This window comes from Branchiostoma lanceolatum, chromosome 3, assembly GCF_035083965.1.
Source record: "Branchiostoma lanceolatum isolate klBraLanc5 chromosome 3, klBraLanc5.hap2, whole genome shotgun sequence".
NCBI classification, from domain to species: Eukaryota; Metazoa; Chordata; class Leptocardii; order Amphioxiformes; family Branchiostomatidae; genus Branchiostoma; species Branchiostoma lanceolatum.
The window spans coordinates 10,561,768-10,581,362 of NC_089724.1; the positions used below are offsets into that span (position 1 = coordinate 10,561,768).

The window sequence follows — 19,595 nt, forward strand, 5'->3', positions numbered from 1 at the left end:
ATGCAGCGTGTGTGGGTGCTTTTAAGTGCAGAGGTTTGACGCTTGAGGCTTATTCCTGAAGCTCCCTCATACACGGGGCCACGGTCACCATCCGAAGTGACGAATGCAATCAATCCCTTACTACTTGTCCGAGCTGGGGTCGACCCTAGGATCTAACTCAGGCCAATGAGTCCTCGGAATTTGATCCAGATGGCCAAGCATCAAATTATCCGGATATCCTAAGGCGATGGAATTAGTCGTACATAATGACGAGGACGAACTCCGCCCTTCCGTGCCGACCAACAAAGAATATATTCTTGCCTTGACATTAGAGATAATTCGCTGGCTGTTGCATTCAAGTGACTAACTGACTGCTCACACGCAAACCCAGGAGTTACCTTGTAAGTTCTCTGATGAAGTTCTATACTTTCTGTACACCTCATATCATTATTAGCTAATAGAAGAAGCACACAGCTACCCGGAAACAGTCTACAATAGAAACGTCAACAGTCTATTTCCGCCGGTGAAGGGAATGGAAAACATGGAGATTGCCCAAAAAACTCCGAATTAAATACATTGGTATAGAATGCTCAAAAAGTTTGTAATTTTCCCGATACCTCAAACGCAATGGAAAGCTTGGCCTTGTACCGATTGAGCAATCTCGCTATGACAACTTAGCAGTCACTGTATCTTGTGTAACCAATATGTGATTGACATACATAATTATAAAGTAGATCATCATGTGATAAGGTAACTAGAGGGTGTCTGGGACGCCTGGTGCAAACTGAGCTGGTACCGACGCCTCCGGCTCTTCCTTGTTGAGTCATCACGCATCATTATTATGGCGTTATCGTGTGTTATCATGAAGTCAACCGAGATTGGCGTGGATTATTTCCAACTCATTAACCTCCTACTTAAACATTGGAACTCCCTGTAAAGTTCAAAGTGTCAATGTAATTTGTGTACATAACTTGAGTTTTGCCTACAATGTTGACCTATAGAATGTGATAGTTATGGGTGATCGGAACGATTAGGGAGCTTCCGCGATCAGTGGTCTTGCTCAACCAAGTTCACCCAATCCTGATGGTGATCTACATGTATCTACAGCTGAAGACCAAAGAAATTCGCCGTAAACAGATGTGATGAGTGACAACATTTAATACGAAGGTTTGTCGGTAAAAGTCAAAGGTGAACCGATAGGGGGTGGGGGGCACATTTCTCACCACTATTATATAAAGCAGGAATTGGTGGGATTTCACATTTGTGACATATGTCACCTAGGTTGAGGTTATATCATCATACATCTGTTAGCTTAAGTTTGATTTGTTTTAAACAGTTTTCTTGTTTGTTCAATTGTTATACATGTAATAGATGGGTGAGCGTAATTGAATGAGAGGGTATCTGAACTGTTTGAACTAGTCCAGACAAGTTGTCCATCAACCCACAATCAAAAGCAAATTATCTGATATAGTCAAGCGTGTCAAACTGCACCGTGGACAAAGGCAACAACAATGCACGAACATCCCGGCCCCGCTCCCTACAAATACATTTTCATGTCTACCCGGCCCATCCCTGACAATCGTCCGCCACAAAAAAAATGTTTCTGATATACGTTCACCTGAAGATCATTATTTTCAGTGGAGATGAGGGATATGACTACTGGTCTTAATTATGGCGAAAACAAGGAAACGAAGGCCAAAGAAAGACACAATACACAGTACTAGTGACATCACCTTGGATACAGATAGACACCACCGATCTGATGATCTTCGAAGAGTTGTTCGAAGAGTAGATACAAGATGCAGTAATGTCTTCATTTATCAACTTATCAATTGATACAATACTTTGATGATGAGTTTGAATTTCGCGCCATATTTCGCCGCGCTCTCACCAAATCACATAACTAATACGAGTACACGTCAAGTCAAGCGTGTGAAGCAACAAGCAACAATTGAAGCTACGCATGCCTGATTTCATGAGATGATTTGTTATTGTACTGTGATTCACATACGGACTGAAATATCCTTCGCTTACGTAACGTTATACCCTTGACAAAAAAAAGAAACGCACAATACCCATGAACCTTGACATGTTCGCGTTGGTTTCATGTTTGCGGTTTTCGCGCTGGCATGCATGACCTCTCCACCCTGAAATCATCCCAGCGCGAAATCGCAGCATTCTTCACTCTACATCATGATTCTACCGACGCATTATATTGCAATCGAAACTCGCACACACAAGCATACAGTCAGACAGACAGACAAACGAACATACACAAAGACAAACTTGTGCATTGACTGGCGATCCTTTGACGTGAAGAAGTGTAGCACTACTATAGAAAATGCCCTGAAATCTATCATTCGGGGTTGTCTTGTGCGACGGAACAGGGGTCCCGGGGGTGGGGGGGGTGGATGTTGGGGTTGGGATGAGGAGATCGTGCGATGCTAGATGAATACGTTGGCAAACCAACATATAGTTGACGATCTCACTCTGTCAACAAACTCTATTACCAGATGCAATCTCTGTTCAAGTACTAATGGGACTTTCCGTGTTTCCATAGTCTCTCGTCTTTATCTTTAATATAGGTGCCTCCCAATATGACAGAGTTCAAGCGACCTGTCTCATACATTGCGCTTCCAATGCACAGTCTTAGGCATCGCACTAGAGAACAGTTAAAACCACGCCCTCTTCGACTTCTAGTGTAAACACTCGTGTACCCACTAGACATAGACATGGTATGCACAAGGTACAGCCAAGTAAGCTTTGTTGGATTTGATGCTAGTCACAGCAACTAGTGTAACTCAAACAGCGTCTTGCGCGTGGTGTTTACTTTCGGGCCCGAGCAGTGATTTGTTTCGCGCGTGGCTTGTAACAGTTGGTTTCTTTATGCCCACTGCGAACTTAAAAGACATTGAAACAACGTACCTTATTTCACCCCTACCGCGAAATTGATTCCTCGTGAAAGTGACGGAATTCACAGCATTTTGGTCAGTTCTAGAATTCTGGTTGGTGTCGATGAGCTCGGAGGGAGACTGCGAAATAGCTGTTTTAAGAAGCAATGCGTTTTTTTCGCTACTATCAAATGCCGAAAGTATGAATTCCCGTCATTTACAACAATGCATATGTAATTGTAGTATTTTCTCATCTATCGTGCAAATTGGGCCTTCCTTTGCATAGTTTGCGAATTTGAAAAGAGTTCTATTTTTCACCAATTTGCCTGACGTGCGACGCTCTGGTGTGATACGTGACCTTGACAAACACAATGCGCCCAGATAAACAATGAGATAACTAGTAATCAAAAAGAGATTTGCAATGATTGCGCCTGTTGGCGCCCAGGCCGCGCCCAGTTCGCGCTCATTCGCGACAATTTGCTTATTGCGATTTTTTCTATATTTAGAATAATAGTCGCCATTTCAGGCGACAAATTGGCGCCTGTTTGCAACTAGTTTGTGAAAGTCTTTCCCAAACAGTCGCCCAGAGAGATACCCACAATGTCGCCGGGGTGCGTTTGAAACACCTGTTATCGTTATAATAGGTGGGTTGGCTATACAACAAAAATATGACAAAGTAGAAATCCCGACAAAAACGCCTAAAAATACGTCAAAAACCAGCCGAAACCTCTCCTCTGCTTGGAGAGTAAATTGAACGAGGGTGTCTGAAAAGTTTGAACTAGTCCAGACATGTAGTCGTCGATCAACCCACAGTCAGAATCTATTATCGGATAATGTCAAGCATTTGAAACAGCACACACCTTTTGAAGTTACACACGCTTGATTTCATGAGATAATTTGCCATTGTGTTGTGATTGAACTACGTCAACACAAACTACGGGTCACTAGTACATTCCTCGCTTACCACTGACAAAAGAGAAACGCACTCGCAATACTTTTCGATATTTCAAACCGCACAGCTATTTCAAATCTCTATCTATCTCACAAAATGTGAGTTATCTTTAAAAACTGTCCGAAAATCTATGAAACAAATCGTACGTGATGATGACATTGTTCCTGGTTGACCTGGTTACGTACCCCTGAGGGTTCATAGTTATAGTCTTGTCGAGGTCAATGAAGCAGGCTTCGAATGGTCTTTTTAAACTGCTATTGTTCGCTGAATATACAGTACTTTCTGAAATTCTGATAGTACTCATAGCTATCAAACTTGCAGCCATCAGAACACGGCGTTGATTAGAAAATAAGTCGTTATCAGACGGAAGGCCACAATACCAACACGACACCAGAAGCCTGTTTTGGAGGCTATATTGACCTCTGATGAAGCGGAGTGCGGCGATAACTAGTAGTGTCTGTAGTCGATCTAGTTCCGCCCAACACCCTATTTGAGTCGGGAGGGAAATTCGGTGGCGCCTTCAAGAATCGCCACCATGCGGTGAGTACGAATGAGTTTTTATCGGAAATTTTCGTTACAGACGTCAGGTTCACACGGCTTTCACAAGACAGTCGGTTGTGAATGCGTTTTGTGGGATATTTGGTCTGTTCGAACCATGGTTGGTGTCGAGAAAATGGGCGGTGAGCTCGCACAGGCGACTGGTACGTGCCAGTGTACGCACCGCATCGGAGTTTGGTTTGGTTCATTTTAGTGAGACAGCGAAATAGCGTCTTCGAGAGTCAGGTGGTGCATCGTTTTTTCGTACATGCCATGAAGCGGGTACCTTGAGAGGTTACACCATTTCTTTTGCCTTCCGTTCATACAAATGTTGCAAAGACGCGATACCTGTGTCAGGTATGGAATCATTACTCAGTAGCATTACATATTGGAATATACCGACATTTTACCGTGCTAGATTTAAGATCCAAGCAGAATATTGTCCCTCATGATAAATGTAGATAGATCAGGGTTTAGAACATATAGTAGTGCGAAATATTTTCTCATTTGAAACCGTCATGTGGATGCTCGCGCGGTGTAAAACTTTCCATGTATACTGTTGACAGTCTGTCGGCCACCGATTCCCACGTTAAGAACCTACAAACCAATGCACCACCTTAAAATTCAACCAACAATCAAAGGGCTACCCGCTACTTTTTCAAACCGTGTAGTTAAGCCTTAAGATGCTTCCCCTTGTGCTTTTTTGGGGTCCTTATCATTTCAAGATTTTTTTTTACGTTTGGTTTTATATATATAAACGATTTCATTCCATGTCGTGGCGTCCGGTGGCGTAATGGAAGAGTGTTTGGATCCCTGATATTGACGTTGTGCCGTAGGAAACTTCACTCAGGTCAAAATGCGTTCGAATTCCTAGCTTCGGTTAGTTAGGGACGTCCCTCGGATGGGACGTTATATGGGGGCTCCGTGTTTGAGCCACACCTTGAGCATGTAAATAAGAACCCACCACACTTATCGAAAATATTAGGGGATCATGCCGCGGTGTGATTGGATCAAATAAATATGTTCCTTGCGCCATGAGGCAGTTTACCGGAAATTTTGTTTGTCCCAACAAGTAAATTTTTGCCCCGGGACGGACGGACGGCCCTGAAACAAACAAACAAAAAGCAAAGAGTGAGTTTTGTCCTTGATATCCGAACATATATTTGTCATCAAGAATGTGACATACATGTACATGACGCACAGTTTGGTCTCCACGGTTTTTTGTGGGAGCTTTGTTCTTCGAGGCGTATACTTCGTGGTATAGATATGTACAATGTATTCGGACACAGCTGTTTCCTACAATGTACCACTGCCATTTAGGTCGAAATCTCGGAAGAATATTATAATGATGGACGAGTGAAACAAAAGCGCACTGAGTGAAATTTTAACTTATTTGCCTGTGTGGTAGGAGATTTACGTACTAGGGAATGGCCTAACTTCAGTGGCTTTTTCAGGCACTCTGGATGCATCGCTAGGTGTCAGAAAATGGTTAGGTTTTATTCAATGAAATTTGCCGCTAAAATGCAGACGGGAGCGATGCTGACGCTGTTGTCTCAATTCAAGTGAGGTCACCCCCTTTAATACTTATTTGTTGGGTCATCCTCTTTGGTACTTATCTGGTGACAATGAGGTCTATCATAGATATATTTCACTCAGAAAAAACTCGACCTCCGACAACAGTTTTTTTTTTAGTCATTTTCCACTGCTTATAAGTTATAGATAACAGAAAAGCACAAAAGGATTCGGCTTCACAAGAATAGCTGTGAAATTTCCATAGACTTCACAAGGTACATTAGGCAACATGTAAACAATACATTGTTGAATCTATTGTTTTTTTTTGCATTTGCCTTGTGCATTATGTGCCCTTCATTGGTATGTTAAGTCACATACATCATCAGGAAACCACTGTACTGCTGCCTGAAGCAACCTATCCAGTTTAAACTAGATAGAAAACTGGTGAGAATCTTTCCCGTGTACATGTGTGGTATCGTGTGGTCTGGTGAATTTCTAGATTAATTTGTCCTGCTTCTCCTGTTAAGTCAGATAGCTGAGCTTGTCTAAAAAACATGAAGTTTCTACTAAACGAGGCACCCTTTCCACTAGACGGCGCTCGCTCGACAGCGACTAAAATTTGACTTGTGTCCTCTTTGATTTCATAAAGTTTAGTACATTGTTATAGTACCAACTTTAGGGGGTATTTAAGGGGGATTATCATTTTAAACCTGGCAAACTTTTATTTATTTATTTATTTTATTTATTCTTTGGCTCAGGCCACGGGCCCATATTAAAAAAGGAACAACAGAGACAATGTACAAACATCTACGTAAAACAATAACGACAAAGATATTACATCAAGTAGTGTAGAAACGAGATGGCGGTAGTACTAGTCGACAATAGTAGGGCCAATGCCCGCTAAGTGCAAAAACCTCAGAATTGCATAGCAGCTGGATTATACCGTTGGCAGACGCAAGGAGACGCGTCACAAATGAATGCGCCAACTTACGCCGCCTGGCGTCGAAGCTATCAACTCGACAGCTCGAGAAGAGTAAAGAGTTACTAGTACTCCTAGGCTGAGACATTAACATCTTAAAAGCGTCATGGTAAGCCACCCGGAGTCTCTGCATTGCACCTGCACTGTGGTTGGTCCACAGTTGTGCGCAGTACATAGCAGAGCACTGAGATATAAAAAGGATGCGCTTCACCTCTGCCGAGCATAGGAAGAATTTGCGGGAGAGAGAATTTGCTTTAGCGTAGAGCTGTCTAGTTATTTTTCGAATTGAATCGTCATCAGAAAGGTTGGGGGTAATTTGAAAACCCAAGTATGTGGCCGAGGGAACGTAGGCCAGAAGGGTACCGTATAACTCCACTGAGGGTGGCGCACCATTCAAACGTAGGCGGGGGCATGGGAAATACATACAATTGGTTTTCTTATCACAAAATATGACATCATTATCAGCACCAAATGCCTCACATATACTAATTAACTTTTGTAAGGCTTTCGCTGAAGGACAGATAAGGCATATATCATCTGCATACATTAGGTGGTTTACGGAAACATTGCCAATGAAACAGCCCACTTTGGCACTGTTTAACTGGTCGCTGAGATCAGCCATATAGATGTTGAATAAAATTGGAGACAATATGCTCCCCTGGGGAACACCGTTGCTGGAGCTGAAGCTATCAGACACGGTAGTCCCCCAGCGCACTCTGAAGGACAGCATATGAAACCAACATACGATGATACGTACTAAATATACAGGCACTCCTCTATTGAGCAGTTTGTTAAACAATGTATAGTGGTTAACACGATCGAAGGCTTTCGAAGCATCAAGAAAGCATACAAAGACTGGGGAGCCTCGACATTTAAAGTAAGAGATAACCTCTTTAAGGGCGAAGATGCACATATCAGTCCCGTGATGCTGTTTGAAGCCAAACTGGTTCGCTGGAGTAGATAAATAGCTTTCCATACGATCAAGAAGAATAGATTCAAACAGTTTAAACAGGGGACTGGAAATGGCAATCGGCCGGTAGTTGTTTTTGATTGAGGGGTTTAGATTTTGTTTTTTGATTAACGGGACAAGAACAACATTCAGCAGGACTGGAGGGATGTGGCCGTGAAGCAACATGGCTGAGAATAACAGGGAGAGTAACGTGATCAGTCGAGGCCCCGCGTTCTTCAGGTGTTCGGCTGACAAACCATCTACGTCACAGGACTTCCCATTAGGGAGCCTGTTAATCGCTGCACATATTTCAAATACAGGTGTAAACATACCAGGGTCATAACTAACGCCTGCTTTGATAGTGTCGTCTACGTAGGACTTACAGGTACTGGCATTGACAGAGTTTAATAACGAACTGTAGTGTTGCCGCCACATATTGACAATGCTGGAGGCACCGCTGTGACCATCCACATTACAAGGAAGGTTGGACCTGGGACCATTTTGGGAACGTAAGGCGGACCAAAATCCCGTCTGCCCCCCCTTATGTAGACTAGAGGCCAGAGCATCTGCCCTGTGTTGAGCGGCAGAGCGTTGGCACTCTCTTAGAGAAAGCTTAAATTTGGCCCTAGTTGTTCTCATTAAGTTCCAAATGGCCCCGTACCTCGGTCGATTGTTATCGCACCATAAAAAGAAAGCATCTCGAGCTGCGGTATGGTATTCTTTAACGATAGAATTCCAACCAGGGATCACATGGGGAGTTGTGCCGCTCCGTGACGAAAGAGAGGTAGAAGCCGCACTTTTAAGGGCAGCGACTATCTCAGAGGTGAATTTATCAAGATCAGATCTATGTTCAATGTTATTACAATTAGGGTTTTGGCACAAAAGTGAATTAAAAGGCAGATTTATAGCGGATAACAGGCTGTCGGTGCAGGTCCTGAACCGCGCAAGGTCGTCAGGGGTTGCACGTTTAACATATTCACATTTAACATAGACTGTCTCCATATTTCTAGGGGCATATTTCACCCGAAACTGCATTTTCTTGCGAAATAGAACCTCCCTTACCTCTATACCAGCCTATTACCAGGATAGGGCTTTCATCTTCAGGACATTTGTAATTTCGGGTTTAGAAAAATTATCAAGAGTTGATAATTGGGGAACGTCGGAAATGGGTGGGAGTTCAGACAAGTTGTTGATCAACCCTCCTACAATAACAAATTATCCGATAAGTTCAAGCGTGTAAAACAGTAGACAACCTTTGAAGTTTCACTGACTTGATATAATTTGGTATTGTGCTGTGATTGACATATAACCCCAGTTCAGCTCAGATCATCTGTCAATGGCACCATTGTCTTTACAAGCCCGTAACCTACGTGTAACATTCTTCACACGCTGTAACCATTGAAAAAAGAGAAACGTATTAAAAATGACATTTGAGATTTCAAACCGTACCACTGTTTACTTTATACCATTATCAGGACATCCCATTGAAATTTGAGTCTGCTTTGAAAACTGTCAGAAAATCTCTAATACCCCCATTCAACTAGGACGGCGTTCTCGCTGTGCGCTCTCTGCGACATGAAATTTAACAGAGCGCTCAACGAATTCCATAGATGAAAAACGAACGCTTTATGCGTTCTGTTGTCTTTTCAGCCATACTTTTACATTTTCTATGATATTCCAATTCGGAAATCAAGGATTAGACAAATCCGGTTGTGCCGCAGCGAGAGCGCAGCGCGATCGGCGTCTAGTGGAATGGGGGCCTAAACAATCGTATGTGTGGTGTGGTAAGGCAGTCCCTGCAGGTGGCTCGCCTGAGGTGTGTTGACGCAGTCCCTGACTGGCTTGATGAGTGCCCCTGAGGGTATGATCGAAGTCAACATGTTAGGCTTCGAATGGCTTTGACAACTGCTATCGTTTGCTGAATACGAAATACTTTCGCAAGTGCTGAGTGCTGTCGTACTCATGGTTATTAAAAGCAGCTTTCAGAACATGGCGTTGATCAGAAAATAGATCGTTATCAGGCTGAAGCCTTGAAGGCGGTGATATCAAAACCTGTTTCGGGGCTGTTCTTAATTGACTTGGCTTCGTGTGTACAGCAAAGTGCGTCGATATAATTGTCGGCAGTCGACTCCCCGTCTGGGACGGGTATGAAATTCCAACATGTAGAAAGTACGAAAGATTATTTTTGTAATATCATTTATTATAGACGTATGTGTACGCTAAACACACTATCGCAAAACAGTCGGTTGCGAATAGGTTATGCAGTGTATGTGGTCAGTTATAGAACACCCATATCAAACCAGAGCCTTTCACACGGACATCACAGCAGTGACAGCACAGTGCCGATTTGTTGTCAATACTGGCGAGCATTAAACAACGCCATTTGGTAGAGAGTTGGACAAGAGTGTGTACTAGAGCACTGTACAGCATTGTCGCGACGGCTATCGCGTGGACTACACGTGGTGGCGCAGCGCCTAAAGCGAATGTTGAGCGCTAACGAACGCGTGTTTGACAAGAAAATTGTGTCCAAAGTACCCTACATGACAATGCCACACAGATACCCAGTGCTCTGGTACCCCTCGGCGCTTTGCTGTGATTTCCGAGCAAAAGAAGTGGGCGGTGAGCTCGCACAGGCCGCTGGCACGCGCTACTCTCCAAGCAGAGGTTGATGCGAATGATGGGGAAGATTGTGACCTTTTTATCATATGCCCTCTGTTTGTAGAGTAGCACGCGCCGCCTCGGAGTGAAATTGCGAAATAGCTGCTTCAAGAACTTAGGTTGTTTTCTTTCGCACATATCAAGAAGCAGTTGTCTTAAGAGGTTTTACTATTTCCTTTGCCTTCTTACTAAGGGTGCAAAGACACAATATTTGCATTAGTCATTGCCTTATTACATATTTTTCATTGACATTACATGTTGGAATGTTCTCTAATTCTGAAACTTTATCGTACTAGATAGACCCAAGCATTTGTTCCAATGAACGTACCTTGTTTGTAGAACAGGATGTTTGGATTACGTTAAAATCATAGTAGTAGGAAATGTGTGTTCATCTGAAACCGTCTCAGCAATTTCTGCTTAATTTCTGGAGTTACACGGGCCTGTCTAGGTCTGTCGATATATAGGTTGTACTTTCTCCCAATATTGTTGAGAGTCTCTCTCTTAATTTCTGAAAAATTGTTATATCCTGACGTCTATAACAAACGTTACGGTATTTCGGAGTGAACAATCTCAAAATTCAAAATGTGCAGTATGATGAGGACCAAAAACGCCAGCAGTATCCCTTTGGCCAGATCAAATTCTCTGCTACATCAACTATTTAGACCATGAAAAAGCTCAACCCCCACAGGAATGTGCTAAATAAACTTTATCATATTTGTGCATTTGTGATACACCGGTGGCGGTTGGGATATGACATTCGGAATGTGGAACAGCACTCGGCGCTCTCACGGCGATTCTTTTGAGCCGGTTCAAAACAGTCGCCGAGGTGACGGCGACCTTGGCTGCCATGGCGCTCTCGATCGATCTATGCGCTCCTTCCGCGCTCCCAGGGCGACCTTGGCGCTCTCTCGACGTGCTCTGGCCAATTTGACGCCACAGAGAGCTCGAGAGCTCGGCGAGAGCGCCGTCCTGGTGGGGTGGGGGTTCCGTTCGTTCATAGGCCCTGAATTATCCCTTTCCAAACCATGACTCTGTAGTAGCATTAGCATTTGAAACTAGAGTTCCACGACCTCATACCTTCGCCAAATGATTTTAACCTTTATGACTGACGTATTAGGAGTGTTTCTCATCAATCATAAACCATACCAGTTGATTGTCTTAAAATATAACATGTCCAAAGTATGAGCTTAACAAATTTATCATCAATTATGCAAAGGATGCCCTTATTAGCATAATTTGATTCAACGATGTTCACTTTCACATAACGTCCCGATGCCACAAAAAAGGATTAAATGTATGAAATTGCCGTCTTTTGCCAGTGTGGAATAATAGAAGTTACTCATTAAGTATGCAGATAAGGCCCACATTTGCATATTTTCTATCTATCAACAGTCCTCTCTTCCTCAGTAAGAATTTGAATTGTCATATCATGGAACAAAGCAGATTTTTAAAGTTGCCTCATTAATTATGCAAATCAGAATCTGATTTGCATAATTATCATCCAATCATACTAAGCATCACAAAAACTATCCACATACCAAAAATCATGACCATCCATCAAGGCCATCATGTTATAGTATTTTCTCATTAATTATGCAAATGAGGTCTTCATATGCATAGTTCATATCAATTTATATTTCTCTCTTCCTCAGTTACATATGTCACATGTTTCAGAGTCCTATCATGGAATTTGGCGGATGTATAAACTTTCCTCATTAATTATGCAAATTAGATACTGATTTGCATAAGAAGTGTCTAATCATGTACATCATCACTCAAGCTATCTACCTACCAAAAATCATTACCATCCATCAAGCCCTTCTTGAGTTATTCCCTTTCAAAGTCAGACGCAAAACCTGCTCCTGCAGTTCCAAAAAAGCCGCTAGGGGGCCCAAACCCACATCACTTACTCTCTGTCCAAAGATCTATCTACCACTCAAAAATAAGTTCCATAGCATGTCCAGAACACGAGATATCAAAACAGGAAGTTCCGCTGCAGTACCGTAAGAAGCCGCTAGGGGGCCCAAAATCTAATCGTTTTTAGGTCTCATCAAAACCTACCAACATACCAAATACCAAGACAATCCATCAAGGCATTCTCGAGTTATCCTGTGCCACTACAAACAAACAGACAGACAGACAGACAGACAAACGCTACCCTCTGCATAACCTTCTCGGCGAAGGTAATGATCAAAACTGATTTAGGCCATGGCCACGCCTATGCAGCAAGCATCTATGCAGCAAGTTTTTAGGGCCCTGTCTCAAACGGCCCATGATGACAAACCTTTAAGGTTACTGTTCACCCTATGGAACCTTCACTTGTAATGGAAATAGCGGCAAGCAGCCGCCGTTTTGTCAATAAATCAAATACGCTCGGAATACGCTTGGTATTCGTCGGAAGTGCGCCAAGCATATGTAGTCAGCATAAGCTGGGTGCTTCCGGATTACGACTGGCATGCGCACTGCATGCGCAGCTCTTCCCAGCAAGAAAATTGATGCGCTGAATTCGTTACACTTGATGTGCTTCACACATAAGTCAATGTAATAAAAAAAGCGAATATTTCAGCATATGGTTGCGTTTTCAATTTCTTTTATGACGAACTTGTGAGGGCTTGATATACGCAAAATTGCGACAGGGCCCTTAGCACTGTCAACATGTTCTGAATTTGGCTTTGCACTTCTGTGCACAATGTTATTGCAAGGAGCTCGAGGTTTAAATAGGATCATTTTTAAACCTCCTTGGTTACTGTGAGTAAGCTCACTTAGATCGATATCTTTGTGACCACACCTTCGTTAAGTCAAGCGTGCGAAACAACAAGTAACATTTGAAGTTACCTACGCTTGATTTCAAAAGATGATTTGTTGATAATTGTGTTGTGTTTGAGCGTCCACCTAAGCTACGCGAAACATTATTGCTTACCCTTGACAAAAAGGAAACGCACGGTACTTTCTGACATTTTAAAGTGGATTGCTACTCTATGTGAGACTTTCTGTCCCATCATAAGTTGAGGCAGCTCTGAAAACTGTCAGGAAATCTGTCAACAATCGTAGATGTGGTGACGCAGTCCCTGGCTCGCCTGAGGCGTGTGACGCAGTCCCTGACGTCGACTAGTATGAGGGCTAATCTCGTCGACGTCAACACGGCAGGCTTCGAATGGCCTTTTTATCCTCCTTACAGGCGTATGGATCGTAGAATAGACCTCTTTCCAGTTACGGCGGCCATTTTGAATTCCCAGGGGTCAGCTCGGGGTCATGCACCAAAACGAGGCAGTCCCTGAAGCCTAGGTTACACATAGCCGAACATGGCCTCCCGACTCTCCCCCGACCATGGTTGAAGTGATTCGGGAGTGATTCGGGAGCTAGCTCGGTTGGCGTTCGGCCGAGTCGGCTGGCGTTCGGCTGAGTCGGCTGGTGTTCGGCTGCGCCAGCCGAATGTTTTGAAAATTTCAAAACATTCGGCTCTGGACGGAGGGTCTGAAATGGGTCGGCTGGTGTTCGGCTGGTGTTCGGCGCGGTCGGCTAGTGCTCGGCTGGTATTCGGGATTGAGTCAGTAGTAAAATTAGAACCTTAACCACGCCAGAAACACTACTGACTTACTCCCAACTAGTTTCCAACCTACCCATAACTCACCCCAAGGCCGTAGACAAAACTCTGCTAACTAATTCTCAACCAAGTGACTACTATCGGAACGTGGGCGAATCACCCCCGACCTTCACACGACCAAAAACAAGGAAGAACACTAAAAGCAGTATTAAAGCTAGCCATGATCCGAATTCGATCTCTCGGTGATGTTAACAACATAATAGAATGGATTATTTTAATTAAAACCGAAAATGACCCCTCTTTTGAAAGTCGCTGAATATGTCCATTTAAATTCGTGAGAGGGTCTGCAATCGGTCGGGGTTTAGTCAGGAGAGATTCGGCAGTCTGCGGCTAGAGGTCGGGATGGTTGGGAGTAAGCTAGAAAGCATTCGGGGCCCATTCGGGAGTAATTCGTGTACTGGTTAGGAGATGATCGGCGCATCTTCGGCGCATGTTCGGCGCCAAAGATAGGCGTGGCCCAAAAACTGGTCAGAATGCTCCCGAACTACCGCCGACCTGAGTCGGCTAGCGTTCGGGAGCCATGTTCGGCTATGTGTAACCTAGGCTTGACTCAGATCCTACTATAACCCTGGGTAATGCCAGTTATACCATCTTCGGTGGTACATTTCGCCCCTCTAAGATAAAATAATCTAATATATGTTATTGTGCCTTTCATATGTAGAAAATATTGCTGTGGACATTTTGACTTATTTTTGGCTAAATTTCTATACGTTTTCCACAGTTTTTGACGGGTAACTTAAGGACAGTCTACCGTGTATCCTCCTTAATATCTTAACTAGTAGGATTAATACAAGACTCGCTGCAGGCTGGTATTCTTGTGGGTAAAAAATTAGAAGACAATTGGCAGTTGTTCCGACAATTTCTCGATGCCAAGATCCGTTCTGCAAACTAAGCTCTATTGGGTCGACCGGTCCGGTCCAATGCAGAGCAAATCACAGATGCGTCCCCATCACTAGTTTCCCGCTGCCCCCGAAGACCGACCCCGCCCCAATCTCCGCTGTAAACCCAAGCACCGCTAGCCGAACACGTCGGCGCTCGGTGGCGCGCCGATACTCGGTGTCTGGACTCCCAGGGTAGGTCGATCCCTGTCCCACAGGCGATAACATTTACGGGTATAGCGTTTCTTTGCCATGCCAATCTTAGCATTGAGAAATCGTCAAAATCACAGGATAGATCTGCTAAATTTCATCCCACAATGATCTGGACTCAACTTGTGGAAGTGTATGCTACCAAAACTATCATTGGAGCAAACTGACATACAAATATACAAAGAGCGCATCCAGTGTGTACCCTAACCTTTCCCACTGCACTGAGTTCTGCATTGAACCTCAATCACTCCATGGAGCTCGGTGTTTGCAGAATGGATCTTGGCATTGAGAAATTGTCGGAACAACTGCCAATTGCCTTCTAATTTTTTACCCACTAGAATGCCAGTCTGCAGCTTAGTCTTTCTAGGTCTTGTATTAATCCTACTAGTAAAAAGATATTAAGGAGGATATACAAATGTAGACACTGTCCTTAAGTTACCCATCAAAAACTGTGAAAAACGAATAAAAATTTAGCCAAAAATAAGTCAAAATGTCCACAACAATATTTTCTACATATGAAAGGCACATATATTAGATTATTTCATCTTAGAGGGGCGAAATGTACCACTGAAGATGGTATAACTGGCATTACCCAGGGTTATAGTAGGATCTGAGTCAGGGACTGCCTCGTTTTGGTGCATGACCCCGAGCTGACCTCTGGGAATTCAAAATGGCCACCGTAACTGGAAAGAGGTCTATTCGTCCAAAAAAGGAATACTTGGCCAGTATAGTCAGTCCACGGTGAAGATCACATTTCGCCCGCGTATGAGTCTGCAAATGAAATCCTGGCAAATATTCTCCCTGTATAGCCGGCGTAGTAAGTCTGGTAGAGACTATTTTTTTATTGCTATCTTTGAATATGAGTAGCTGAATACGCCATACTTTGTGAAATTAGGATTGCTATTGAACCCACTGTTCTCAAGCACAGCCATCGAAACACGGTGCTGATAAGAAAATAGCTCGTTATCGGACAGAAGCCTGTTTTAGAGGTTATCCTTAATTACGTATAATCAACTTGTGTCATGACAGAGCGAAGTGCGTAGATAACTAGTGCTATCGGCAGTCGATCTATTTCCGCCCAACACCTCGCTTGAGTCGGGTGGGAAATTCGGTAGCTCGTCACTGGTAGCTCGTAAAAGAATTGCCACCATGCGGTGAGTACGAAACAATATAATATTCATCGGAATATCGTAACATACGTTAGTTCTACATTTCTTTCACAACATTATCACAGTCGATTGTGAATAAGTTTTTTGCGGGACACTTGGTCAGCTAGACCCATGGTTGGTGGCGGGAAAAAGTGGGCGTTGAGCTGAGTCGCACGCACTGCCTCGGAGTGAGACTGTAAAGTAGCATCTTCGAGAACTTAGGTTGTTTCTTAGCATATGTTTTGAAGATAATTAGAAGTCATGCCGTTTTTGTGTGTGTTTTTTTGCTTCTTACTAAGGCAAAGACACGATACTTGTATTAGTTATTGCCTTATTACTTAACATTACATGTTCGAGTATTCTGAATATTTACCGTACTAATTTACTATCCAAGCATTGACTCCTTTGAACCGTTAAGTTGTTTTATGTGCAGTGCAGGGTACTAGTATCTCAAGTTAACATAGTACGATCTAGTACGAAATATGTGTTCATTTGAGACCGCCATTCTGGTGCTACTCACCCCCCAAGCCGCAAGCGTGCACGCGCGCGGTGTAGACCTGTCGATAAAGAACTTTCTTCCTATACTGTTGACAGTATGTCTCTTGGCCACTGCTTTCCGATTCCAAAGTAAACCCTTTACAGATTAACCTAAAATACAACCGACAATCGAAGGTCTACGTGCGTTCCGTGTGTTTTTCTCGGGTCCTTGTTATTTCAATATAATTATAAACTTTGTATATACTAGAGTATGCCAGTGGATTGGCGTCGTGGTTATTTGGTAGCCATCACTTTCATCAGAAATGGATTTTGGTCGGTATAAAGCTGTTATATCCTGTCGGTTACAACAATTGTCGCAGTGGACCCAGAGGAGTGAAACTCTGTGAAAATCTCAAAATTCAAAATGTCTAGTATGATATCAATATAATGCGGACAAAAAACAACAGCAGTATCCCTTTGGCCGGGTCAAACTGTCTGCCACATCCACTATTTGGACCTTAGAAAAGCGCAATCCCCAAAGGAATGCTGCCATAGCGCTACATTTTGTCATATCTAGTGCATTGGGCACACACCCGTAGCGGTTGGCATTTGACGTTCGTCAAAAGGAATGTGAATAACAAAGCGGGCGCAGAATGTGCGTCATGTTATTGGCACTTGGCCATCGCGGCAGAGCTCATTCCTATGAGTTCATATGAACGAACAGTATTCTGTTCCAACTTATGGTTCTGTAGTTGCATTTCTCGGACCATGAACGTTTTACGATTCGGGCACGGGTATGCTGCAAATTCTTTCTTGTATGTTTGCGTGTTTGCGTGGCATTAGGTTTTCAACTTCGGCACACAACGTAAAAGTCCGCTCTAAAAAGTAGACCGCCGCACGAACGTGTGTTTATAGCTGTGAGAAATTCCTATTTTAAATTACAACTGATATAAGTAAACGTAAACAAACATGGGCTAAGGTTCCCTATGCCAGGAATTGACCCGCTCCAGAATGTGCACAGTCCTGAGTGTTGTGGCCGCCGGACTAAGCTAAAACTATTCTTGCCGACGTGTTGAACATTCACCTGACTGTGATAACAGTTAGCATAATCACTAGGTAGAAGTACCCAAGCAACCTGTTAATGTTGACAAAAATTAATTAAAACCAATCAAACTAATTTTTCACTTGTAAGACAATTTCTCCTTCACTACAAATTCAGAGCTAGTGTGCTAGCCTGGAGTCCAGCCTATTTAGCTTCCGTCCGCCACCCTAGTGGAGCTAGGGTAGCGGACGGAAGCTAAATAGGCTGGACTCCAGGCTACTAGTGTGCCACCACAGCCTGGCATCTATTCTAATGATCTGTCCAGTGATGACCATGAAAGGCACGCATGTTTTCGTTAGCCACAATGTAAAGAAATGACTCACCTTTTTGGCCACGCCTCCATAATGACAGAATAATTGCTACGACGTGACAAATGGCACGTTTGCAGATGTCAAATCTTTAGTCACTGGACGGCTTAGCCTCCGTTGCAGTCCTTTTCCCCGCGGCTTTTTTTTTTCAATTTTTTTTTTTGGGGGGGGGGCGCCGCGTATCTGCTTGGGATCTCGTATCCGCCGTGCCCCTGTGTCCGCTATAGACCCTGTGTCTGCCGCTGGGGAGCCCCCCCCAAAAAAAAATTAAAAAAAAAGCCGCGGGGAAAAGGACTGCAACGGAGGCTAGCACGGCTGCAGATATCGAATAAAATACCAGAGGGAGCATCTGAACCGTTTCACCTGCGCTTTCGCTAACTGCTTGCTTAAAAATCTTGTCCGACCGGTCTGCTATTATCAGTTACCTACAGATCCATCAGTAATCAGTATCGAGGGGTGTTTGTACTCTTTGGTACTTATGATTATAAGTAAATTGCACAAGAATTTTACTAACTCAAATGGGTTTTGCAATTCCCAAATATAACACTTTGCATATGTACGATAACGCGATTAGTTATACGCATAATCGCGTGCAGGCCGTTTAATGTGCAGCCAAAACGCTTTGAGAACTGTGAAAGAACGTCTTAGAGTACATGAGAGAGTTCGAGATTCTTTAGAAAAGACGTTCATACTTTGGGCAACTTTTTGTTATTTCGGTGGATAAGATGATCAATTGATACATACGAATGAGGACCTAAGTTGCAAAATCCATGAAAAACATTTATGACACGTCAGTCGTATTGGTTAGCATCATTTGACGAAGGTGTGAGGTCGTGGAGCTCTTTATCATTTCAGTATTTCTGAAAAAGATGGCGAAATGTTTGACACAGTTTTTTCTAGCCTCGCTGCAATGGATGGGCATCCATGCAACAATAATTCTTCCAGCTAGTTCGAGAGTCACGTAAGCTGTTTATTTTCGAACCGCACGACCACCTCAACCTTCCTGGCCAAAGATCTGAATTGTGCACCCGCCCCATCTTATCATGTTATCACTTTTTGTAGACAGTACTCTTCAAGCCGATCTTGGAAAGAGACTCGGAAGTCAGAGACGCAATTCCTAGAAAGCTTTTGCTTTATTTCATTTCATTTATTTTACCAGGGAAAATCACAACTCAGGCCTGTAGCCTGTTTTTCAGGTGTCCCTGGACACGTCCATATACACTACACGTAAGCAAGAACATAGTATTACATTCATCATTACACATATTACATCATAAAGCTTAGAACATAAATTTCGTTCAAGTAACAGTAGAAATATTTAGCTACAGTCCATTTCTGCAGGCCGTCAACCCGGTGAATCGTCTTTGATCAGCAGAGAGTCTATTCCAAAGTGTTGGCCCCTGGTACTGTA

The 19,595-nt window shown here is 43.4% G+C and overlaps 1 protein-coding gene across 43 annotated transcripts in view; it reads left to right on the forward strand.

Annotated features, from left to right (window-relative positions):
- The first annotated feature begins 4,179 nt into the window (after window positions 1-4,179).
- LOC136430179 (fibropellin-1-like) overlaps window positions 4,180-19,595 on the forward strand; it is a 62,737-nt gene continuing 47,321 nt past the window's right edge. For 8 of the 43 annotated variants that reach the window (XM_066420523.1, XM_066420526.1, XM_066420525.1 and 5 more), the window contains exon 1: window positions 4,188-4,362. In XM_066420523.1, the coding sequence (XP_066276620.1) occupies window positions 4,358-4,362 (5 nt within the window). In that variant the 5' untranslated portion in view covers window positions 4,188-4,357. Of the gene's footprint in view, window positions 4,363-16,176; window positions 16,304-19,595 lie in introns of those variants that run through there. The other 35 variants (XR_010754857.1, XM_066420520.1, XM_066420534.1 and 32 more) reach the window with 18 other exon arrangements.